General features: G+C 35.7%; 1 protein-coding gene and 1 long non-coding RNA gene across 5 annotated transcripts in view; one reads left to right on the forward strand and one right to left on the reverse strand.

Annotated features, from left to right (window-relative positions):
• spidr (scaffold protein involved in DNA repair) overlaps positions 1–26,577 on the forward strand; it is a 384,626-nt gene that overhangs the window by 231,049 nt on the left and 127,000 nt on the right. For all 4 annotated transcript variants that reach the window (XM_039754491.1, XM_039754492.1, XM_039754495.1 and 1 more), the window contains exons 9-10: positions 20,337–20,535; positions 21,855–22,099. In XM_039754491.1, the coding sequence (XP_039610425.1) occupies positions 20,337–20,535; positions 21,855–22,099 (444 nt within the window). The remainder of the gene's footprint in view (positions 1–20,336; positions 20,536–21,854; positions 22,100–26,577) is intronic.
• On the reverse strand, positions 559–26,470 carry LOC120530206. The gene is made up of 3 exons (XR_005633920.1): positions 26,080–26,470; positions 3,064–3,178; positions 559–1,078 (listed from the first exon to the last, which is right to left on the reverse strand). It is a non-coding gene; the product is annotated as an uncharacterized LOC120530206 (long non-coding RNA).

Below are 26,577 nucleotides of genomic sequence, written 5' to 3' on the forward strand. Positions count from 1 at the left end.
TTTTTCTTTTAAAACATTCTTTGCAGTGCAGGATGACTCTTGGAGACAACAAACCATTATAGCTGTTGCATTGAGTGCAGTTATTACTGCCGTTATCTCTACACAGAAACCTATGAATATAACAGAGGAGCCAGGATCAGTAGAAAGAAGATTTGGTGGGTTTTGATGTAAAACAGTGGTTTGACAATTTGAAAATGTTGAGGCGTCATTTCATTACCTATGGCAAAATGTTTCTGCATTACTTTCTTTGAAAAATATCTATTTGAGATGTGCCATTTCCATCAGAAAACACATACCAGTTGGTCTGTAGTGGCTTGTGACAGTTGCCCAAAATTCAAAAGTCTATCCTCTTATTTTCTTTTCATTGGTACTTTGTGTTGGTATTGTATTACTAGTTTAATTTTAATTCAACCATATGACAAAGATTGTATTAACAGTGAAGTAAAACAGTGCATGACAGTGCATTCTTGACTTGGGCCTTATGCTACTAACATAGGCTTGGTCACCTTTTAATGAAAAAATATATGGAAATTTCTATCTTTTCATATATAGCACGGTTCTCTGAGGATAGTGTTATAGCATATAACATCTTTGTAAGCATTATGTAATAACATGAAGTACATAACCATTCAATATTTACCTATGTAAGCAAAACTATTTAGTTAACAGCATTCTTGAAGCAAATGCTGTGAAACTCTGCGAAGTACCAAAGTCCTTTGCAGCAAGCAGACTCACAGATTTTCTAATTTAAGCCAACTGTCCATCCTGCCTTTTCCAGGCATCTTAAAATATAGAGAAGTTCACAGTTATAGTTAAATATGATGGTTTGGTGTTTTATAAGTTCATTCTTTCCATGACCATGAACAGTAGCTCAGTCAAAGTAGTACTGAAACATCAGGGCACCATGAAGTAACACTAAACAGAAAATGCTTAGTCAAAGATAGTACTGATGGACAAAGGACTATTTTAATGGCTCTTCTATGGTTCATCGTTAAATGGGTTGTAGTGAGCTTATCCAGAAGATGTGTTCAAACTCATTGTGAGCCGCAAAAACAGGAATGCTGTGATGTTACATTACCTGTAGTAAAAATAAAAATGAGTAAAGGTAAATTAGTGTACACATATTAAATTTGCTTGCTACTGTCTGAGAATTTTGTTTTCTGTTATTTGACTGAGCATATTTTTTTGTACATTTCCCCCCTTGCTTACATGAGAACACTTTATAGTGTCTTATTTTAGTATTGGTTCTGTACATTACCACAATGAATTTTAAATGAAACAACTCAGATGCAGTTGAAGTGCAGACTTTCAGCTTTAATTCAGTGGGGTGAACTAAAAGATTGCATAAAAATGTGAGGCAACTAAAGCATTTTTTTAACACAATCCCAAATCCCACAATCCCATTCCCAAAGCCAAAATTAGAAAAAAGTCTCTGTCCAAATATTTATGGACCTAACTGTAGTAGTTATGTTACAAACAAATAAGGTATTTATGTTGTATTCCTTTTGTCATCTGATGAGATGTACCATGTTAATTTTAGATGCATTCTTTCTTTTATTTTGCATAGTATAATATGCAGTCCCTGTTTGGAGGCAAAAACAAACCTTTTCAAGTCCAATCAGTTTTGTTAATGTAATAGAATATCGTCTGTTTTTAATTTTCCTCAAAACCTTTTAGCTTTATTCTCAATCATATACATTTTGAATTTATCAGATAAACAATAGATATATTAAACTATATGGAAAATGATTTTATGTGACCTTATTTTATTCTTCTGGGCTCTGCTGTTTAGTGTTGTGGAGCTATAGATTTATGTCATTGACTCTTGCATCTCTGTATTGTATATCTCCACCTCTACTGAACTGGGGCAACAGGAAGAGAAATCCACACCCCTTTTAGACTTAATAGATGTCCCCATAGCTGCCTCAAAAATAGGTCAACCTTTCATTTTTCAAAACCCTTTGAATTCACACTTTTAAACAAAGTTGTCAGAGCATACATCTATGAAATGCATGCTGTGATATAATATATATATATATAACTTATTAACACAAATGTGAGGAATTTCTGGCAACAATCATGAAAGGTTTAAAAAGTGATAATTAATCTTGCTAACTGTAAAACATAATACAGAGTGGAAGTGTTGTGATATAATGCTGTATATTTATAGAATCTTATATTGTATTTTTGTAAATTATTTTGCAAAGATATAAATTTTCAGCTTAACCTTGATTGATTCCTAATAGATGAATACATGTTGTTGCTCTTCACAGCAGCACTGTGTATAGTCCCCCTGTTTTTCATTCTTCAATTTTGAAGTTAACTGTTCAACTAAATATTGAGAAGACTGTAAAACTGAACTCATCGCAGTTATTACCCTACAACTGACAGACGGGTTAGAATTGCTGAAGAAAGCACATATAATTTTCAGCAATGAATGTCACACTACAGCCATATAAGGGACATTGACAGTGGGATCTAGGCATCACATTTTTCTTTACATTTAGTAAAGTTCCAGTAACAAATGTGCTGTAAAACTATCCCAATGGTAAACACAACATGCTGGATTTTTTATGTAGTATTTTAATGCATTAGTTGGGCATACAAATAAGTATTTTATTGTGCAACTTGACAATATCAGTACCATGCATTGCTACTACTACAGTGTGTTCCAAGTTTTGATCAGACGATCAGTTATTCCTGTTCTGTTTAAAGGATTACAGACAGTTGTATTAAAGTTTTGGTGCAAGATTACATCTTATTTCAAGGAAGATTTTCCCCCCATTGCATTATTTCTCATTTTTATGGTAGATATCCTCCTGTGTCACTGACCCTTTTCTACACATTCTTTTAATGCCCATAATCATGGGTCGTGGTTGTTGTTTTTTTTTTTTTTTTGTTTGAAGCACTGTAGAGGTTCTATATCTATTGCTTCCCATTTATACATTCAATTAACTTTCCTATATTGGCCATTTGTATCAGAGAACAGCAAATTTCACACTTATATACACACAATGTTCTGTTGCCCCAGAACTCTAATATGGAAATATAAAGTCTTCTTACAAAGATTTTAGATCATTAGTTCCCATTCAATGTCTTGGGGGTCTCTGTGGCTACAGGTTTTTGTTCCACTTAGTTTCAAAATCAGTGAGGCTGGTGATTGTTTTCTTCTCTTATTCTGCAAATAGAAAGGAATACTAGTGTGAGACTTAGTGTACATTCATATGAAATTTAGAAATACATTTTTTCATGTTCCTATTAATTCACAGAATTTAGTTAGAAAACAAACTGGGAGATGAATCATAACCATCGTAACAAGCTATGAATAATAAACAGGAATTCAAACAACTAATAATCAGGGCTCAATATGTGTGACAAAAATCATTGACAAATCGAGAGAGCGGGAATAGTACAAATGTTACCAGAGCCAAAACTGTAATCTAAAATCGTAGTCAAAAAACAGAACTGTAATTCATTAACCAGAAATATTTCAAAGCAATAAACAACACTTTTAAGGTCTGAATTGTGAATACAATTAAGAACAAACACAAAATGGGAGATACAGCCTTTATACTCTTGACCCAGATATGCTATGTGCTACACACTTCCGGTTTATCCTGCCTAGCAGTGACATTTCAACCTTCCACAAATACTCTTCAAAATGGCAGCACCCAGAAAAAAAACACCATAGTGTCATAGGAGAACACTACTTATTTTCAGCATCATTAAAAACATATTAAGCACCACAATACAAGTGACCAGGTAACCCCCTGGAACAAGGTCTAAATATTTTTTGAGGTCAAGGATAATTTAAAAAAAAAAAAAAAAAGAGAGAGAGAGCCTGATCATGTTGTGGAGTTTGCTTCACTAGTTATTTCCTAATAATGACAGGGTAGACACTAGGGCAAATGACAAAAACCTGCAGTCACAGGGGACCCCGGGAATTGATAAAAACACATGCAACATATTGTTTAATTATTAAGTAAACTAGCTATGTTACCCGGCTTCACCCAGTAAATTTTCTAAGTCAGTGAGCCTCAGTTGTTGTGCCATTGCTTCATTTGTTGTTTCAGAAGTACTAAGTACTTACTAAGTACTCTAACAATGTAAAATATTTGTGTGTGTGTATATATTTATATATATATATATATAAATATATATATATATATCTAATATTGTTTGCTTACTGTTGAACATGCTACATACAGTCATTGGTGGTGTTGGTGTTAGGGAATCCATTCCCAGACGTGTTTATCCATTCCCGGGAATTCGGGAATCCAGCATGCCATTCCCGGGAATATCGGGCTCCTGGGGATGACGCAGTGCACGGGTATCTCACATGTGAACGGTTTTAGAACGACCGACACTTACTTTTAATAAAACTACTGCAATAAGTTGACACCAATAAAAGACTAACCTTATCTACAAGCAGTTCATGATGTCATACAAGTACATGTATCTACTGTAGTTCAGGGGTGCCCAATGTGTCAATCGCGATCGACCGGTAGATCGCAAAGGTAGTACAGGTAGATTGCGTTACATTCAAAAAAAAATTTTTTTTTAAAAATGTTAGTCTATCATATATCATCCCTATGGCATTTGCCACTTGATTGACATACAGGCGGCCAGTCCGAGATAACCTTTCTTCTAAGACACTGGTCATTCCGCACGCATGATCAAATGAACGAGCTACTGCAAAACTCTGGCTGTGATCTAGTTAGCCTTCCAATCGACTAAAGAAGGGATTTCATAAAAACTACGAAACTTGACTTCCTTCCGAAAAGCAATATGATAAAGAGAAAAGAGAGGGAACTAAAATCGTAGTTAATTGGACAGCCGTCATTTTTCACTCGGCTGAATTCAAAAGCTCCTTGACTGCATTATTCGGCTCTACTTATTTATGCAAGTCAGCCTTTTCCCACATGAAGATTATTGAATCCAAATACTGTAGTGACCATAAATGTATTGAATTGTTATTGTGCCATAAAGGTAATTCAGTTATGCAAGGTACTACAACATATATTTTATGTATAAAGTATACTCAGTGTATATACAGGTATATATACTTTTTAATGTAGGTAGATCAGTTCGATCTGGTCATTTTAAAAGCAGATCGCAAGCCGAAAAACTGTGGACACCCCTGATCTAGTTAGTTCCGGTAATAAGAGCGTGGAAAGCATAACTTGTCCAGCGTGCGGTCGTCCAGGCGAGAGCGTACTTCGTGCAGAGTATGCCAGCCGCTGAGAAAGCACGCTTTGCCTCCACTGAAGTAGGCAGCACAGTCATCAGATACAGATACACTTGTTCTAAACAACGCCCGCGCTTGCCATTGCTCTGAAACACCGTCATTTCAGCTTTTACTGATGCATCCAGTTTCTTGTCATCATTCTGTGATGGCAAGTTTCTTGGCACGGATAATGTGGATGCAACAGACTGACGCATTGCAATTTCAAGTTGCTGTTCAAAGCTGTTGTCTGACAGATGTCAATGAAGTCTTCAGTTTTCAACTATAACTCTGTTATTTCTTGATCGATTTTTACCCTTTTACACGCTATATATGCAAGCTTGGCCGTTCACGGTTTCCCGGGAATTACAGGAATGAAACATGTCCAGGAATCCCAGGCTCCCGTTTACCGGATTCCCTAGTTGGTGTAAAAGAATTTGCAGCAGAAATCCTTATTGAAGGACATCACCCAATTCGGGTATTTGGTAATGTTACAAAAGTGATTTTAAATTGATGTATTTATTCAAATCTAACAAAGAAACAAGCTGACTCTCCATTAGTATTAAAGCCTAATTAGTATTATTTCAGTTTACAGTGGGTTTAAATATATGGCATTTCTCAGTAAAGGGTCCAGATTAAAATTAATGGGGGTAAGGTGTTTTTTGTAAATTCGACATGTCTAAAATGAGGCAAAAACATGTACTCTAAAGCTAAAGACTGAAATCCAATGAAGCACAAAAATGTTATCCCAAAGTATTTGAGAATAAAAAGAACAATGCATTAGTTGCCACCTTTAATGACATGCTGTGTTTTTCCATGCTGTTATTTAAACTTTGTGACTTCTGATGAAATAGTCTGGATAAGCACACTAGCTGATTGGAACTGTAGTCCCCATGTTGACATTTTTTACAAGGTTGCAGATATGATCAAGGGGGCTGTAATATATATTAAATACCTTTCTTTTTGAATCCATTCTGCAAAATTGATTATGCTGACAGCCATAGTAGCTGGCAAGCATTTATTAGCTCTTGTTAAATGCATCTTCTTTGGGCTTTGTCAAATTCTGCTCCTTTCACTTTGCTAGTAGATTAGTTGTCAGCGTACAATTGACTAGTGTATAATTGTATCCAAGAGAGGGCACCGAGATAGACTACTGTTTTGTTTAGGGCTGATTTTTCTGTTGTTCATTTCTTCTGAAACAGACTTCTGCACTTTGCAACCATGTGCTAAGTGAAGCAAGCTGGATGGCTAGCTGGATGGATTACTTTTTAATGAAATGTTTTATAGTGTTAAAGTGTTTAAGAAAGACACTTTTACTTCTGAGGTTTTTTAATATTGGTGGAGGAGTTAATACTGGAAATGCCTGAACTGTTAGCCTCAAATCAAACGTATGTCCTATTCAACATTCACTCAGCACAGATAAAGCTCAGATACAAAGCTAGATTCATCTACTTTGATACCTTATCAGGGGCTTGTAGCCATTCAACTTATGAGGCGTCCCTGCCCGGATTCACTTGCATGTCAGTCCGTCTTCAGACTGCTTCCCTTAAAAAGGGCTACACTTCAGAATACCCCAACAAAGCCAGAAACTGGTACTCCTGTTGGGCTTTGTATCCCGATGGCTGCCTTTTGAAGGGGCTACACAATCCAACAGAAACCAGGGGCTAATCACTACCCTTGACAGTTATGATGACAGTACACAACCTAAATGAGCACAGTTTGTTTCATTAACAATCATTGGTCATTGCTAAATGTCAGTAATCAATAGTACATTTCAGTAAAACTATTAAAATAATGAAGTATGTGTATATGAAAGAAAAACCAGGTGTAAATGTTAGATATGAAAACATACAGCGAGCCGGCCAGCCATTATCCAACCCGCTATATCCTAAACAACCTGAATCAAATCAGCATCATGCAGCAAGATTTGTTTTAGGTGGCTATGGCTTTGGTTATTGCAGTCTTTGGTTTCTTAAACAAGGTGAGAGATGTTTTAACTTTTTTGAGATGCTTCCCAATGGAGCGACATGCTGAAATAAGATGGATGAGTCCATCAAGGGCTGCTTGTCCATCGCCGAAGCAACTGCAGGTTCACAGAGGCAATGGCAAGATCACTGTTCTGACTTTCCATCTACAGATTGCCTATTTGCTCCAAGGCATCATGCCTGTGTGACACGTGAGTCGCTGCCTTGCACCTAAAAGACGAAGCAGAGTCTAAGGATTTAAGGAAAATCAACTTTATTTAACTTGAAACAGGAACAGCAAGGTTATTTATTGCAGCAGGTGCTACCACTCTACTACACACAGACACAGCAAACGGCAGGGCCAGGTCAGTGGCCAAGTTATCGTGTCCCCAGCATCACCCATCGAGTGACAGATGTGTTGCGCGAGGAGGCGAGATGGCTTCTCTTTGCAGTTGTTTCTGTCTATCTCCTCCTAGTCTTGGCAGCTATGATGTCACTCTGGCAGTGCCTTTTTAGAATCTTTTTTTAAGTTTGTAGTGTCTTGTTGACTACCTTATGCAAGATATTGCATCAGTCAAAAAATATGGGACAATTGATATAATTTCCAATGGTATGGTTGATTGTTGATTAAGTTACCTTTAGCTAAACACGAAACATGTTAAGTGTAATGTCCCAAGCCTCCATTTTACATATTCCTAAAAGCATACACATACTGATTACTTTATCTAAACTTAAACATATAGATTCTAATAAACAGTGAAGCGCTTTAACAATTTATACTTATTTTCCCAGGAATTCTTATCTGTGTCAATTTTGCGTACACCCCAGAATTTTATCTACCTCATGAATATTAATGAGATAATGAGGTCATTTTACCTACCTGCCATTTCAGTTACGTATCATTTCCTACATGAGTTATGAGCCCTCAACTGAGGAGTCATAATCTAAATAATTCTAAATTAAAAACACTAAAATAAAGCACACAAATTTCAGAATTTCATATTTTGAGTCATATTTACCTTAAAACATAAACACAATTCATCACGTGAAGCAGTTCCCTAAGTGAATACATTATTTATTTACTTATGCAAGTTTTCTTACCTTACATATTTTTTCTGTTGTACTTTTCAGGTTTACTGCTTTTAACTGCACAAATGTGTAAAATAACAACGACTCTCGTTTAATTCAGAATAGTATTTCGTGCTCATGAGATCTTTTCTAAATGGAAATCATCACACCCTCAGTGATGCATGAAAACCAGGCTTGGTAACATCTAAATTATATGAAGAATAAAGATAATAAACAATTTTAAAGGAGTCATCTTTAGCCCTGTAACTCTGAAGCTAAACTTTTTGCCACCTGAGACTGCCAGTTTCTAACAATGGAAAAATGAAAATGGTCCTTATTACGTAATTAGTGAAATGCTTCCTCAGCTATATAGTATTTTTTTACCAGCATTTTACTAACATTTTCTTTGAAGTGGGGATGTGTATTGTTGTAATGCTATAGCCCATATGTTCATTTTTTTCAAGCTCAATCCATAGAGTTATATCACACATTTTGAATTGGTTCAGAGCCAGTGGCTAAGCACCTCCTGCCAGAAAGTCCACATATGGCACTGATTTTGCACCAGTAGTTGTAGATCTTTGATTCTTTTGCCACTTTGAAGGTTGCCAACTTTAAGCTGTTGGCATTAAGGAGAACACCACCCTCTTGCTAAATTCCAGGTATAAAGAGGCGTTTAATTATGAAGAATTAATTGTTGTTTGTCAAAAAAAGCTGTAAGCATCTAGTAGCCTTAGTTATAGTAACATTAGCAATGCCAGTGTACAGTAAAATTCTTATTTGAGTCAACATATTGTACAAGTCACTTTCTAATGTGATGATAAACAAGACAACTTTAAAATGCAGAACTTTCTTTATATTAATAGAAAAACAAATAGCCTTACCCTATGTGCTTTTTAATCATGTTTCAAAGTCAAAACCGGCATATTGTAACAATGCAAAATTTGAGATGGATAGTAGTAGTATGGTAGTATTAATATATAGAGCTGAGAGCAACTCAAAAAGGTACATAATATCACATTAAAACTGCTTGGGAGTGGGAATTAAGTTCATTTTGTACATCTGTATCTTCCAGGTAGAAACTTAATTATTTTATACAAAAATAACTGCCAGTCTTGTCATAGCAAAAATTAATTTCATAATTTGAAATTTTTAATTGTTGAAAAAAAATACCAGTTGGCAATAAAGCTACAGTGTTCTGTACAATTTTTTTATCAGAAAAATTAAACAGAAGTTGTATAAATGGAAAATACACATCTTGTAGCTATCTGTTGAAAGTCAAGTTTAGTATCGTGTGCATTGTGCATACATTTGTCATCATATTGACCTGAAAGTCTATGAGTAACACGTTTGTGGGATTAAAGTGTCATTTGATTTACACACCTTTTTAATTTTAATCCAGACTGTAAATCCGGGCAAGTCTAAAGTTCTTTGTGAATGAATTCCATTAAACTTTTTCCATGATACACCCTTTTAGCAGTTCCTCGTGTTGTTACACTGTGAAGGGATTTTTATTCTTAAAAAGATAAAATATGTTCTTTAAACAAATAAATAAACAAATTAAATTCACTGTTGTGTAATTCATAGGTTTGAACCACATAGTCAGTTCAGCTTCATTTTTTTTTTTTTTGATAAAGAATGAAAGAAACAGAGCACTGCAGTAAATTCATTTATTTAACTTCTTTGTGTTGATTTTATAACAATTAAAAAAGAAATTGCTGTGAAAATCTACCAGAGTTATCTGGGATGCAAGTGTTTTAGAAAGCTATCCTTCAGAGTTACTTTTGTTTTTGTCTTTAGTTTGCTGAATTTTGGATCCTGGAAACTGAAGCAGAAGTAGAAAGTGCTGATTAGGTTATATAAAAAAGCACAATATTTTTATATTATCTAGACACCACTGTAGGTCTATGTACTTTTTTGTTATTTTGCTCACTATGTTAATCTATAAGTGTTTGGGTATAGATACTGCTAAGAACATAACATGTAAAAAGTTTTATTAGAGATTTTTCTTCCTCTAAATCTCAAGATGCTTTCACTCCATGAAAGCTATCAAAATGGTAACAAGGAAAAACCAGCATCGCTCAAAAATACATTTACCAGTGCTAATAAATCGCTTTCCGTATACTAGGAAACATGCTTACCTACTAAATGACAAATACAGGTTTCAGAATTGTTATTGCTTCAGAATGAAAGAGTCAGCTTTTAGAAGTGATAAATTGCAGTTTTAGGGTATGGTCAGTTACTATGTTTTTAAATAACTTTTTTTTTCTATAGAGACCCTATTGAACCCATAGTTTATGTTACACAAAAGTTTAGTTCTTTCCTAGTGCCTGTTACACATGCTGACATCAGACCCGAACCTAATGTTTATTACTCGATTATGTTGTCCTCTGTTGCAAGTCACTTTGGATAAAAGCATTGGCCAAGCAAACAAATGTAAATGTAGTGCCAGCTGCATCTCTTTAAATAATTGCATGGTCTTACTTGCTTTCTTGCCCTACTTTTTCAGCTGGTCTTATCTTAATTCTTATGTAACTGGAATTCACGTTGACATGATTTTGTTATGTTTAACCATTTATGCTTATGTATGCAGATGCTGTAAGGTTTTGTACTTTACTGTTATCATATTATAATTGTACTTTTTTTTATACATGCTTTGAGCTTGCAGTCATTAACAGTGCTTTTCAAAAATGAGTAGAATGTAATTGAATAAGGATACGTTTGAAATATTTTTATGGTGCCTGTTAACATAATGTCAGGCATGAATTTTAAAAGATTAAGATTTTCAGAAATGACAAGTGTCAATTTTCAAACATGATATATAAAAGTAGTGCATAGAATATTACTATCTGATATGTTTTTTCCTTTAAAGCGATAGATAGTCCTACTAAGAAAACTTCACAAATTATTTATCTTTGATATTTTAATATCAGCTTTGAATTGGATAAAGTCACATAATGGTCAGTTTATTTTTCTTTCTTGAGCATAAATTATGTGCCTTCTTTGGCACATAACATACCCTTCTCAAAATCATTAAATCCAATGCAGGGTCACAGCGGCTATACCATCACAGGCCCCATTTCGCTAATGTGGAGTTAAAGAAAATCCCACACAGATATGGGGAAAATATGCTAACTCTACGCAAACCTAGAAACTATGGAAATACTTTTTTCCTGTTAAAATTGTTTTGTTGTTGCAGGATATATTTTTAGTTTTTCATGGTAGAGTTAATTTGAGTAAAGTATGCAATAAAGTAGTGCAAGTCTACTGAACAAAGCCACATTTCTTTGCAAACTATAGGCTTTGTATATCATATTAGAATTTAAAGAGAGGTGATATGTTTCTGCAGTTACACTCTGTTTTTAAAAGACTTTCACCTGGCCATTGTGCACTTCAACCCTTGTTAACAATAGTTTTCTTCAGGTATTCTGTTTTTATTACAAAATCCCAAATGTATATGTAGGTTTAATTTTATACCTAAAGTTATGTCAATATAAGCGAGTGTAGATATATCTACAAGCATGCCCAATCATAGGCTTGGCATCACATTTAAGATTAGTTCCTACCTTCTATCTGATAAGGCTCAGTTTGCTTCCAGCTCTCAGTGACTTAATATTTGTAAAGAAAGAACAGTTTGAAAAAATGGAATATTTCATTTCAAATCTTTCTTGAATATATTAGTACCAACACTAATAATAATAATAATTCTGAATGTTCTTGAAAGCTTTTTTTGCATTATGTATCTACAATTTTTTGCAGTTAAATGCCACATAAATGGCAAATGCTTTAACTAGATTTTTTATTGACTGTGTTAGTTTAGTCAAGTCTGTTCTGCACTACCACATTTTTTTTTCCTCTTTTTGGCACTGTTAAACTTTGTTTGTATAATTTTTCTCTGGAGTCCTGCCTAGCCTAGCAAAGGCAGTGTGAGGCCCTAGAAGAGGCACAGAGACAAAAAAGTGACTATGTTCCTTAAAATAAGATCTGTATTCTAAAATGATCGCTTCATAGGCCATTTTATCTGACTACATTCCGTGAGTAGATGGGTTTTGCTTGATGTCTCTTATAAGTTTTAACTGCAAAACCATTCTTTATTGCCACACAAGTGATTCTTGCTTTTTCTACTCTTTACCAGGATGGGCCTTACTTCTTTTTTCATTTTAATACTTTTTGAATCTTTGACACTACAGAAGAGTACAATGTTTTGGCAGTATCTGTTAACCTAGCTGATAAATCAATTGATACAGTAACTATTTTTGTATGGAACCAGTCACATAATTATATGGGTCACTGGGCTGAGCAGACCACTAAATGCAAAACCATCAATCAGTAAAAAATTTCAGACATAAACAAAAGTAAGTCACATATATACAGCTCCTGCTGAAGGTCTTGTGACAGCAACAAAGATAAAAGAAAAACAAAGCCTCCTATATTACGTACATTTTAGGGAACAACAAACTCTTGTGGGCCTACAGTTGTTACACAGAATAAATGTCTGATACAATTGACCCAGATGGCCACACATCTCTTCTTGGACAGTTTAAAAACATCTAAGACAGTGCCTTGCATTCTGAGAGCCTTTTGCACAGATGTAGTAGGTGCCAGAATTTGATAATGCTGCATATTGTATTTTGACATGCTTTGGTAAGTTAACTGTACTGTTCTGGGTTTCCTGGCTTGCCATGTGTTATACTAGGTGGCAAGCACAAACATCAAGATGGCACAGAATAAGATACATTCTTCTGAGAAGGAGTGTATGCTTTGGACTAAAGGCCAGAAGTCCACATGACCGTCCTCATCAAGTTCTTCCATGAGAACCCTAAATACCATGAGGACTGCTTGAGATAATTAGGTAGAATGCCCAGAGGGGGCTGGGCGGTCTCATGGCCTGGAACCCCTGCAGATTTTTTTTTTTTCCAGCATCTGGAGTTTTTTTTTTTTTTTTTGTTTTTTCTGTCCTCCCTGGCCATCGGACCTTACTTTTATTCTATGTTAATTAGTGTTCCCTTATTTTAATTCTTATTTATTTTGTAAAGCACTTTGAGCTGCATTATTTGTACGAAAATGTACTATATAAATAAATGTTGTTGTTTATGCCAGTATAGGTGAACAGGCACTTCTAGGAGTCAGTAGACTCTGGTGTTAAAAGTGGTATCACAGAGGTAAAAAAAACCCAAGAGCACTAGATTTAAAAATGGTATTACCAACCCTTAAGAATGCTGTATAGAGCATTGCATTGACTAGGAATTCCTGCTCTTCAACGTGAAATGTGAAAGAGCTCATGGAAGGCTAATTAGGGAGTTAAAAAGCCAGCCAGGACAGTTTTCATAGTCCCTTGAACTAAGATTATGGCTAGGGAGAAGTGGCAGGAAACCACACATATCCTGTGTATTAGCTCCTCCTTGAATAGGAGGAGTGGAACTTTATTGACACTTTTTGAAGGCTAGTGGACTTAAGAAGCTATGTAAGGCTCAGTGGTCCAGGAATTCTACAATAGAAATATCCAGTTTATTTTCACTTTAGCCAAAGTGGGATGCCTTTTACCTCAAAACTGATTTTTGGAGCCTAAGATGAAAGTAACTTTAGTATAAGTTTTAAAACGTACCCAGTTCAGAGGCTTAATGAGTGTGGGGCTGGAATAAGAGTTCAAGGAAATGTTTCCTGACAGGAAGAAGAGTGCATGTGAGAGAATGAGTTGGATGTAATAAGGAAGTGCTCAACTGCTATATTTAGGACTGGATGATCTGTCAGGTGCATAAATACAGGTGATGTAATAGGGTTTGTAGAGCAAAAGGATTATATTTAAACTAGCTGTGCTACCCGTCTAACATGCCATCTTTAAGAATGACAGAGAGATAGCACCCGAGCGGACACACAGACACTTTTTTAGTAAACTGGATTTTATCATTTTGTTTCTACTGTTTTATTCCTTTGTTATAATCCTTGATCATATGATTTACTTATAAAGTATACATGACTTCTTGAGATGTTCTTTGTTATTTCAAGTGCAAGCACCCAAGACTCTTGCAAGCACTAGGACAGTACTGTGAAATCCTATTGGAAATAACATTTTCTAAACTTTCCTAAAACTCACACTGGCGCTACCTAATCTCCATATATATGACTTCTGACCTTTTCCAACCTAATGTGTTAGAATTTTGAAAATTTAATAGTAAGATTTACAGCAGGGATTGTAACACGATTCCCCATATTTCTTAATATTTATTATTGTCTCCGATTCTCGCCATTTGACTATCTTGGAGGATGACTTAAAGAAATAACTTCAAGTGATGATGCAGGATATTTTTACTATTTTGTTTTATCCCTGGGGTGGATGGAGCAACCTTGTGCAGCCATAAGAGCACTAACGCTTGCCTGCAGTGGAAAAGTGGGTCAATTTCTTCTTCACCAAGTTCATGGTATGCATTTTGTGTTTCTGAAGGTGGAATTATAGCCCAAACAGACAAAGACAAGCACTACTCTGAGTGAGTTCTCCTCTGTTTGTTGGATGCTATAAAAATGACAAGCTCTTCCTGTATTGCTATCCAGAGAAACTCATGCAACTGTGCAGCTACAGTTTTGAGTAAGGTAAAATCTTTCATTTTGTCTTTTCTACATAGTGCATATGTGTTTGTAAGATATAGAGTAGACCTTAACTGCTATAGTATTAACTTCAGTACAAAAATTGACTTGGCTGGGTGTCTGTATGATTGTGCATCATAGCAATAGAGCCACAAAATGGTGTTGTGGTAAATCAAAAACATAAACTTGAAAAATTGTGTGCGTATTGGTCCAGATACAATATGCAAATAAAACTGCAGTAAATGTGTATTCTCAGAGATTCAAAAAGTAAAATAAGTCTTCAAAATCATAGCAGCTTCTACTGCAGAACTTTGATGGAACTTGTCATGAAAACGTGCTTAGGATATATGCTATAGGATGTATAGTATAACATTTTCTGTCAAATGTGAAACATTGATTAAAAAGAAATTCTTCAGAGCATTTTTTGTCCACAATTACACCATACTCAATACTACAAATCTCTCTGTTATAAAAAAAATAAATCCTGGGAGGGAAAGACTAGGGAGACAAGACGTGATCTTCACTTAAAAGACCCGCAAGACAAACGAGATTGGCCATGGAGCATCTCGCGGGGACCTTAAACATGAGACTTTGTGCCAAGAGGGGATGTAGAACATGAGATTCTTGCAAGGCACACCCTACTTAGAATTAATATCAAATAATACCACAGGCAGCAAAACACTCAGTCATGTAAAGGCTTTGAGCACACACTGATCCAGGGCTCTCAGCACATATAAAGCGTATAAGGACAATACGTTATAGATGAAACGTTGAGGACTAAGCGAAGAAGAAGAAGCAGCGTGAAGTAAAGAGACTCAAAAGCTTTGGTGAGAATAAAATGCAAAAAAGAAAAAAAAATCTAGGTGTAAATTCAGATAATAAGGAAAGTAATAATCAGCCCGGAACAAGTGGAATTGAAAAAAAAGCTTGTCCTATTGGACTCAGAATTAAAAGACAAAGAGTAAAAGACAAAGTAGAACTTCATAAAGATGTTCAAAAATGTTGGCGATATACACATGCAGAGCAAGTTAGAGATTATGAAAGCAGTGGAATTCGAAAGGCTCAAAAAACGTTGGCATGATACAAATGCCTAACTTGCTCCCAGCTCTTAAAACAACGACAAACAAAGCATGCAGCTCGCCAGCAGCAGAAACCCAGCAAATGATCCGACTGCTTCTCCTTGCATGCGTTCAGTCACCCTAACCCATTCACAACGTGAGCGGCAGAGACGCGAAGTGGCAAAAGGACAGCTGCTGTACAGGCTTTTAAATGATTGACCGACAGCGCAAGCAGCGTTACTATAGTCCTGCGAGAAAGAGATTTAACCACGGCCCGGGCCAGAAATAAAGGACAAGTATTGTTTTTATAATGTCACGTGAGACAAGGCAGTGAGACATCATTTAAGTCCACAGACATCTAACCTAGCAGTTGTTGGATTACTGTTGGCAAACACGCTTCATGTGCTCCCAGCTCTTAAAACAAAGACAAGCGACAAGCAAAACACGCAGCTCACCAGCAGCAGAAAGCCAGCAGATAATCCGACCGCTTCTCTTTAGCATGCGTTCAGCCGCACCCCCTTCACAACGCGAACGTTATACGTCCTGTGAGAAAGAGATATAACCACGGCCAAGACCAGAAAAAAAGGACAAATGTTGTTTTTACAAAAAGTTTTAAAGTAAAAGCAAAATAATGCATATTTAACAATTCCCATGAAACTAACAATCTCTTTAAATTGTATATCTGGTAAAACAAACCCGGGGGTGGGCGAGCCCCCTATTATAACAACATATTATTCATTATGTGCTCTGCTTACATTGACTTAATGTCTCTTTTTCTAATGGTATGTCCTCAGTATTCAACAGATTTAATAAACAGAAAAAATATTCTTTTCTTGAGTCTCTAAAGAAATATTAATTGTGTGAGGCCAAGATGACCTAATTAATGCTTAAATATATGAGAACTTTTTTTTGAGTACATTCCATACTGAGCATTTTTTGAAGCAGTTGTTTTAATTGGGGGTTATTTTAATAATGATTTCAATAATTGTTCTGGGGCTAGTTCTTTTTTTCTTTAGCTTCTGTTACTGCATGATTTGTCACCTTTTAATAGATTGTTGTCTGTTGTGTTCTCTTCGTTATGGTCATATTTCAGATGTCATTCGTTTAAAATATTGCAGTAGCTGAGACTTTACCATATGTTTGGTTATGAGTTAGGCTACAGGGAGAATACACTGAAATGTGAATAATGATCATCAATAACCATGTGCAATCGGCCTAATGGCAGAATTGTGACACTTTCTCTTTCTCCAGTGCCCTTTGCTCTTTGCTTGATGTCTGTATCAGATGTTGTATCTTTAGAGAGATAGATGGAACTTTATTTGTCCTCAGGGAGAAATTTGGCTTTTTACAGAAGCTCTTTAAATAAATGCATGCATAAATAAATAAACATACACACACCAGAATGACAATAAAGTAAGAAAATTAAAAAGAAAAAAAACTTCTGATTTGGCAGTCACAGTCATAGTGAAGCATTATGCCGGTGTATTGCTGTTGATACCCCAATAGATTTTCTTGACACACTTCTGCTGAATAATTTCATTGGCTGAAAGTACTCAGCCTTAGTGTGTCAGAGAGGGGATGTGAAGCTTTGTTCATAATGGCAATTCCCTTCTTTGTTACTACCTCCAGGGGTTCCAGATGGCATCCTATAAGTGCCTTTGCCCTTTAAATTAGCTTGTTGATTTGTAGGGCTTCTCTTGAAGTGATGTTACAAGCCCAGCACACCACAGCATCGAAAATCACACTGGCAATTACAGAGTTATAGAAGATGTGAGTGATGTTACTTCTCACATTAAAGGAACACAGTCTCCTAAGGAAAAAGAGCCTGCTGTGCCCTTTCTTATATAGTTCCTCTGTGTTCCGAGACCAGTCTAACCTGTGATTAATATTGTTTAATAATCTTATTGGTTGCCCTGGTGTTATCTTTTATTTTTATTCTCTCCAGGCTGTCAGAGTTTTTCTCACATTTCCTTCTGTTTGTAGAGATTGGTTTCACAATGTTAATTTAAAGATAACACGGGTATCATGGAAAGCACTAAATATTTCATGCATGTTTGAAAAACATAAAGTAAACTAAGTACAAAATAAACAACAATGGTAAAAGTGCTTCAATGTTAATATTTAATTTCAAAAGACAGAGTGTGACAACTCTGAAATGACTAGGAACGCTGACATTCCTACTATGTTCTTAGGTCTTTTTTAGGTGAACTGGCCACTGCAGCTTCTCATTCTTGACATCACCACACCCATTATGTGAGAACATAATACGAATCCCACCCAAGCAAATGAATAAGAACAAACAAAGAAAATAAATGGCTTGTAAACCTGACATATAAAATACAAGTAGAGGAAAATTAATGTAAAGTATTTTGTACTTTAATGATCAATAAAACATCTAAAAAATTGCTTATACTCATATAATTTTTGCTCCTTATTCAACTGAGATTACTACTGTAATTTTTGGTTTTATCTTTTAAAGTATTGGTATAGAAATGATCTTTTGCTATCTTACTTATTAACTTGTACTCACACTGGCAATTTATTCCGTGCCCAAGCACGTTTGTCCACATTTAACCCCAAAAAGTCTAGTTCATTAGACTAGTGTGATCACCCCATGCTGGCCCAACTGTACAATGCCCAGGCCCGCTTGGAAGAGCTGGACGTGAGCACAGTTCTGTAGCATTTGGGAACAGTGTGATTGCTAAACATGCCCTAGCATGGAAAACAGACATGACGTCTGATGTAATTCTCATTTCATTCAATACCATTTCAGTTAAAAACAGGTTTTTATTTTCACCTTACACATGAACATGAATTGTAGTTGGCAAGAAAAACTGCAAATTCCTCCCGTAACATCATTTGTCTACGTAAAACTTCTCATACATGCAGCACGATTAACAGCAAAACGCTGAGCTTTACATTCAGTAAATTTGTAAGAGGGTAGAGTGTTATCGTGCCCTACACAACTCCGCAAAATAAGTAAAATCATTTTGACATAGAAATAGAAAAATCTTTAGCCGTTTTTTAAAACAGTCCACAGCCTGCTGTGTTCTTTTGCTCTCTGGTATGCTCTTTTCTGCAGTTCATCTCCTGTGCACATCGTTTCCCTTAACATTCTGGTAAATGCAAGAAACTTAGTCTTATACCATTCTTATGACTTGTGCCTTTGGTATGCATATGTGAGTATTCTTGTTTTCAGTATTTCTATATCATAAAAGTATTAGTTGTTCTGTTTCTGTTGTAGTGAATAGGCAGAATTCTGTTTACAATGCTAGACCCCCCTTTTTTAATAAAAAGCTCAGTGGTAAGGCTTTGCAAATTCATATGAAATTTGCATATATTAGCAATTAAATCACATGCCTTTCTGGCTTGTAATTTATTTTTGCTTAAAACATTATAATTGTACCTTTCAGGTATGCTTTCAGTGTTTTCTAAAGTATGCTGTCTTTTTTGGAGCAGCGTCATCACATCTTTTTATTCCGTAACTATTAGACCTCTGTCTTTTTTTTGACTAAGTTCTTGTGGTCTTTCATCAACACAAATGATAACCATTCATTGTTCGTTTTTTCAGACCGTTCAAGTAAGAGCTGTAGAGATTTGTTCTTAATTTCCAAGTACATGCTTGTTTCTTTCATATTTATATGTTTACTGTGTAAAAGTCCCTGAATTCCTGAATCATTTTCTTTGTGAGACTAGGTAATTGAATAATATTGTGAAAAATGTGTATTATGAAAAACACATATGCTAAGTAACATAGGAAAACCAAGAAGAAATGCTGTATATTGAGATGTTGAAGCCTTGGGATCCAGAAGTACCATATTTTATTTGCCTCTCTGTTGGTTTTCAAGAACTTTGTTTTAAATATCCTCTGAAATTAACCCTATTTTTAATTTTGTAAATGTCTTTTGTGGTCCCAGTCTGTTATGTGGACAGGTTTGTATTAAATTTGATTAGCATGTGCATAAAATACTAGCTTCTGATTTTTTTATTGCTTTCCATTTTAAAACAAAATGGCAGCTCTAAGTCCACATAGGTTGTGATGGCATTCCTCTCTCAGATTCTCTTACTGACTAATACTCTCTTAATGTTCATTCCAGTCCAGTTCCTTATTAGTGTCTTCTTATTCAAGACTAGTAACAAAACTAAAGGCCAGACTTAAAGTTAAGCTGCTTCTTCTACAGCTAGCTTAGTGTGGAATACGTCTGCAGTCACCTGTTTATTTGTGCCTGTAACAGAACTAAAATTGCAGTTCACAAGCAAATGCTGTACTAAAATGTGTTAAATGATACATTATACTTGTTCCATAATTAAAAAAAATGGTTGTTTGTGGCTGCAAAGGCCAATGGCATTGACTTGTAACATATTAGGCACTGTACTTCTATTGTACAGTGTCAAAAATCTTGCACTGTGATATTTCTATAGAATTTTTTTTTTTTACAATAGGAAGAAGATAAAAATCCCAGGTGAAACATGTCCAGTGATCATAAACACATATTTCAGTCAAAAAGTGCTTCAAGAAGAAAAGGAAACAGCTGTGCCAACACAGAAGTTGGCGACAGAGAAGAAACCTCCACCTCCTTTATTGCTTGCTTTCAACCTGATGGAAAACAAGGGATATTTGTTTAGTACTTCAGAGTACCAGGTATAGTTATCCTTCAAATTTTTTTTTATCTGAAACCTTGCTTTGTACCTGAAGTTTACATAGAGAAAATAGCAGAAAGTTTTACAATATAAAGTTCTCTGATTACATGAAAAACACAAAAATTAATGTTAAGGCAGGATTTTTTAATCAAGTTCCATTTCTTTCATCTCAATTTTAATTCCTACAACAGTAATTTGTCAAAACATATTAGGTTTCTGCACTCCTATTTGAGTGCTTATAAACTGTGTATTTGAGTTATTTATGATAGTTATTAAGATAATAACTATCAGGAAATAATCATATTTAAATTTGTGTTCAGAATATAAAACTGGATAATCTCTTAAAAAAACATTTGCAAGTTAACTGCATATAGTTTTCTACATTACTTTGGGATTGCTCCATGTAGGCTTATGAAGAAGACATGAATGCTAGACAATTAGATGTTACGTTTCCTATGCCAGATCATGTCAAGTGCCAATACTATATAGCAGCAATGTTTTGAGTGACCTCAGCTTTTATAAGCACACATTCCTAAGTACTTGTTAAGCTGCTGTCTTATTCAGATCAGACGGGGACAGTCACTAATAGAAGTAGACATGTATCACTTTACTTTCAATTAAATTCTCATATTTAAAAATTCCACATTTTGTGAAAAAATGTGAGCTCTAGATTTTGGTGCTGGCATTCTCTGTATTTCCTATCAGCATTTTCTCTGAAGAACAAAGACATAATTCTCACAAAACAGAAATAAACCCAGTGACAGCTGTGGATATCGGAGCATAATGGGAAGTAAAAATGGCCGAAATAGGTTATAGTGTTAGTCATCAAGTGTAAGCGCCACCAAAAATATTATTATTCTAAACTTCTTAAAATTTAAATGATTGATTGTAATTGTAATTTTATTGATACAAGGTGGAAATTAATACAATATAAAGGAGTAAAGAACCTTGTACATATTTCTTTGTTGTTCTTATATTGGCAAAATGTAATGCAAATGATTGAACTCTTTTTATAGTTAATTTGCACTTTTTATAGCAAATTTGCACTTCAATTTTAAATAAACACATTAAATTGATCTCTTATTGTGTGTTCTGCTTAGTTTGTTAATAACTAGAGCTGCTGCTCTCAGTAAAAAAGGATTTAGAGCCATTGTAAAATAGTGATGCATTTTTACAACTGTCAAAATTACCATCTTTAGTTTTGTATAGTATTCTAATATGATAAATATCTGTATCAGAAAAAAACTGTCAGTTTTGGTCTTAAACACTCTTGTCAGATTAAGCATACGTTTCTTAATATGTGCTTATTTGCAAATAAAGGTTCCATCTTCAGTTACTGGATCACATTTAATGCTGCCTGTCTCACAGAAGATTGGTCCTGTGTGTGACTCCCTGCTGGAAGCAATTGAGAGCTATGCTGTAACAGGTTCTTCCACCTTTGATGTAAAAGCAGTGGTACAAAGAGTGTACATTCTTCGCCAAAAACAGTGTCCTTACCAGAAACTAAGCAAACATTCCTCCATATCAAAAGCACAAGCATCAAGCCAAGATCATTTCACAGACAGGTATGTGAATCCATATTTGACAAATGAAAGTAAAAAGTTAATATCTGTGTTGACTGTGATTGATGTCTGTGTTGAAAGATTGATATTTTCAAGCCTCACCAGAGATGTTTGATTGGTTTGAAGTCCTGGCTCTGGCTGGGCAAATCAAGGACATTCACAGAGCTGTCCCTAAGTAACTCCTGTATTGCCTTTGCTTTGTACTTAGGGTCATATTCCTTTTGCAAGGTAAACCTTGAGCCCAATCTGAAGTCCAACATGATCTGGAACAGGTTTTAATTAAGGATATCTCCGTACTTTGCTCCATTCAGCTTTCCCTCCAACCCTATCTAGCCTTGAAGTCCCTGCTGCTCATTAACAACCTCACAGCATGATGCTGCCATGACCATGCTTCACTGTTGGAATGGTATTGCACATATGATGAGTGGTAACTTGTTTCCTTTTCACTTTACACTTAGAATTGAGGCCAAATGACCAGATAATTTTGTTTTTGATAGTCTGAGAGGTGCCTTTTCACAAACTCCAAACAAGCTTTCATGTGTCATCTGCCCAGTGTGCCATAAAACCCAGATTAGTGGAGTGTTGCAATGGTAGTTGTCCTTCCGGATGATTCTGTCACTCTCGACACAGATTCTCTGGAGTTCAGCTAGACTGTTGTGTTCTTGATCACCTATCATACCATTGTCCTTCTGTCACGATTACTCATTTTGACCTGGTTGTCAGCTCAAGGGTAAAATCATGGTTGTTCCAAATTTCTTTCTTTTAAGTATAATGGAGTGCTTTTGGAAACCTTCATTTTTGCCTCCTTCCACAGATCTTTGCCTTGAAACAACTGTCAATTCTGGAACCTTCTGTAGACAGATGTGTGCCTTTTCTAATCATGTTCATTCAAATGGGTTGACTACAGGTAGACGTTAAACAAAGTCAAAAAGCATCTAAATAACCAGGTTTCCATCCAAGGAGTTTTTGCGAAAAAATATTTAGCGCTTCAAATTTTTTTACTGATATAGCTGATGGAAATGCTAATTATCGATAAAATGTTGTACATGTCAACATAATATTTTTCCGTTTAACTTTAGCGCATAAATTCCATATCGATACTTCAGATGTAGCAAAAACTACATTGGAAACACTTTTTGTCGGAAAAAAGGGCTTTAATGCAAATAAATGTGTCACATGATACATTTTCATCACGTGCAATCAAAACGAGAATGGCGGAGTGGTTCGCATGGTCTGATGAAGAGACTCGTTATTTCTCGTGATGAGCCAATGCAGTAGCGGATAGGCTGGGTCTCCTGCTACTAAAAGGGGTACCTGAACTCCTTCCACATCAACTGTAGCCTGGGGGTGTCTCTCAGGATGTCTAAATAATACAAAAACCGCAAAGGTAATTTACTGTGCCAGTCAAAATATTTAATAAACCGTGTGTTTCATTATCTAAACATTTTTTTCTTATTATTAAATGGCAGATGTTTTAGCATATATGAGAAATTCTCTCATTAATATTAACTTTTGTTTTTTTTTTGATTAAAAGTCGTTATTTTGTATTCAAATTTCAGTTTTAATTAAAAACCTTAAGGGAAGCAGGTTACAGTACTAATTCAGTTGTTATCGCACTGAGAAGGGATGTTGAAAGGTAGGCTCACCTGTACAGATCCGATGCTGCAAACACAGCTGCATCATGGGCACTTCCAGGAGTGCCAACGCAAATGTCTCGTATCATGCACCTGTCATCAACAAGTGCCTGGAGAACAATAGATGGCCACCCTTTGCGATTAATGTAATCGCGGTAGCCTTCCGTCGGGGGAAGAATAGGCACATGCGTGCCATCCAGCGCACCGTAAATCTGTGGCACAAGATGCACCAAGGAATTGCGGTATGCAATTTCATTGGCCTCCGCTACAGTCGGAAGTCTGATATAACGCCGCATTAATTTTTCTTTAATAGCGGTGCACACAGCATATACACATCGATGGACGGTAGTTTTACTAACCCCGAAAGTTTTTCCAACTACTCTATACTTGCCGCAGGTTGCCAGCTTGTAATGGGCGATGGCAATCTGCTTTTGGGTTTGAACTGGTGGTCAGTGGCAACCTGTGATGGGCGCAACATCAGGACTGATGAATCCACACAACATCTCAAACGTCGGCCGTGTCATTCTAAAATGTTGCAGCCAGAGATTTTCTGTGAAGTGTCTCTCCACCACATCCTCCCAGAAGGTCTTCTTCCGTCGTCTCTCCCATACCCGTGGATTTCGTCGCACTGGGGTACTTTCTTCGAGCTCTAGGGCTATCAGACAAGCAACTGCTTCATTCTGCTGTCGTCTTCGGATATTATGTACAATTCCAATTATTTGTGAAACTGAAATAACAGTAGGCTGGCAAATTTCAAAAAACTGTCTGAATAATCTCTCCATTTCTTTGTTTCTTTGTTTAGTGGAGGGGGTGTAACGTGGAAAACTAAAGGTAGATAATTTGCGACATACACAAAATTATGTATGGAAATGGCTCAAGGAGAGATTTTTTTTTGCGATACAACAAAACTTATGCGACAGTTCGTTTTGGGGGGGATAACATCATCACGCACACCATTTTATCGATAAAAAGCCAGTTGGATAGAAACAGGCTGGAGACAGCAAATTTCACACATTTGTTTTACGTATATTCTGTTTGTCGATAACAAAACGTCGCAAAAAACTGGATGGAAACTTGGCTAATGATGATCAGTAGAATGGGATGCGCCTGGGCTAAATTTCCATTGTCATAGCGAAGTGTCTGTATACTTGTGTTGATGTGATATTTCAGTTTTATCTTCTTAACAAATCTGAAGTCCTGTTTTTTCTTTGTAATTCTGTGCTATTAAGAGTTATGTGATATGGAGAAAAATGTATTTAATTGGTTTTAACACAAGGTTGCAACATAGCAAAAGGTGAAGAAAGTGAAGGGGTCTGAATATTTTCTGAATCTTCTAAATTTGTTGCTGTTTTTTTATGTGCATCTTTTTTGCATTTTGTCACTGCCAATATTCAGAGAAGACATGCAAGTAATGACAGTGACCTTGAACTTGATCCAGAAGTAATCAGTAAAGTACATATTTTATGGTTCTGTTGTTGAGAATCATATTTTTTATTCATTAGCCTGAATATAATGTCGTAGTAATTAAAGCAATTTAGACAAGAAAAGTCCATTCAGCGCAACAAGTTTGTCAATCCTATTTCCCTAATTGTTCCAAAATAACTTCAAATTCAGTTTTGAAGGTCTTTAAAATCCTACAGTACCATCTACCACAATGTTTAGTAATTTATTCAATGTGCCTGCATTTGTCCATGTAAAGAAATTTCTGCTTCAACTATATGACCTGGTAGTTAATTCCAGATTCTCACAACTCTTTTCTAGTTAATCCTTTTCATAGGTTTCTTCCTATCATTTGTACAGTGATATTTTTTTCAGTTTTACCTTTTTAATAATTCTTGTTTATCCATTTTGGCTGATTTTTTTATTCATTTTTCTTGAGTCTATGAGTTTTTGAAATATACTTATTTGGGGCGTGGATATCATTTGTAAATTCTGAGCTTTTACTTTACCATTTCCAGATACTTCCTCATCCCCTGAAGTCTTCTTTCCAAAAAGTATAAATCTTTGTTATGACAAAATTCTGTGTGATTTCAAATTTTACCATGTTATTATCAGTGTTATTTCTGTTTTTATTATTCGGTTTTTATTGATTGAAAAGGTGGTATCTAGACAAATGTTACCACATTGCGGGCTTGAAACAACCTGTGTGAGAAAAAAATCATTTGACATTAGCATCATTTTTGTTTTTCTTCTGCGTTAACAATAAGGACTTTCCAATCAATGTTTGAAAAGTTAAAAGCACCTATGACCACTACATCCTCTGTCTTCTACATTTGTCATATTTGATTTAATTGATTTAATATTGCCCAAAATTTCTGAATCTGGTGACATGTAGCAAACTATACTAACCAAGTCTCTGTGATGGTGTGGGTCAGCCCTTCACTGCCAGGTCCTCTTCTGGCTTGAGTTTGTGGATTCGTTTTGAACACTCAGACACCTATCCCACTTGCTGTTTCCTTCTTCCAATCTTCAGTCCTCACCACTTTGGCTTATCCCATGACTGCTACCAAATGTGACTGTGCAGGTTGGCCCCATTCTACTGGGTCCTCTTCTGGCTGAAATGTGTGGCTTCTTTTTTAAAAGGCAGGAACATATCCCACTTGCTGTTTCTCCTAGTAATCTTCATTCCTCACTGCCACAGCTCATCTTACCGATGCCACCAAATGTGACAGTGCTGGTATTCCCCACGCTACAGTGTCCTTCCGAGGAGCCACTAGAGCCCGCAGCTGCCAATAACATACCTGAGGGATGAATGTAACAAAATAGAATATTCACATAAAGCAAGGGGTAGGTGTATAAAAGTGCCTTTGTTAAAAACTGTTAAAACCAATGGTGTCCAAAAATGAA

This window comes from Polypterus senegalus, chromosome 5, assembly GCF_016835505.1.
Source record: "Polypterus senegalus isolate Bchr_013 chromosome 5, ASM1683550v1, whole genome shotgun sequence".
Classification (NCBI taxonomy): Eukaryota; Metazoa; Chordata; class Cladistia; order Polypteriformes; family Polypteridae; genus Polypterus; species Polypterus senegalus.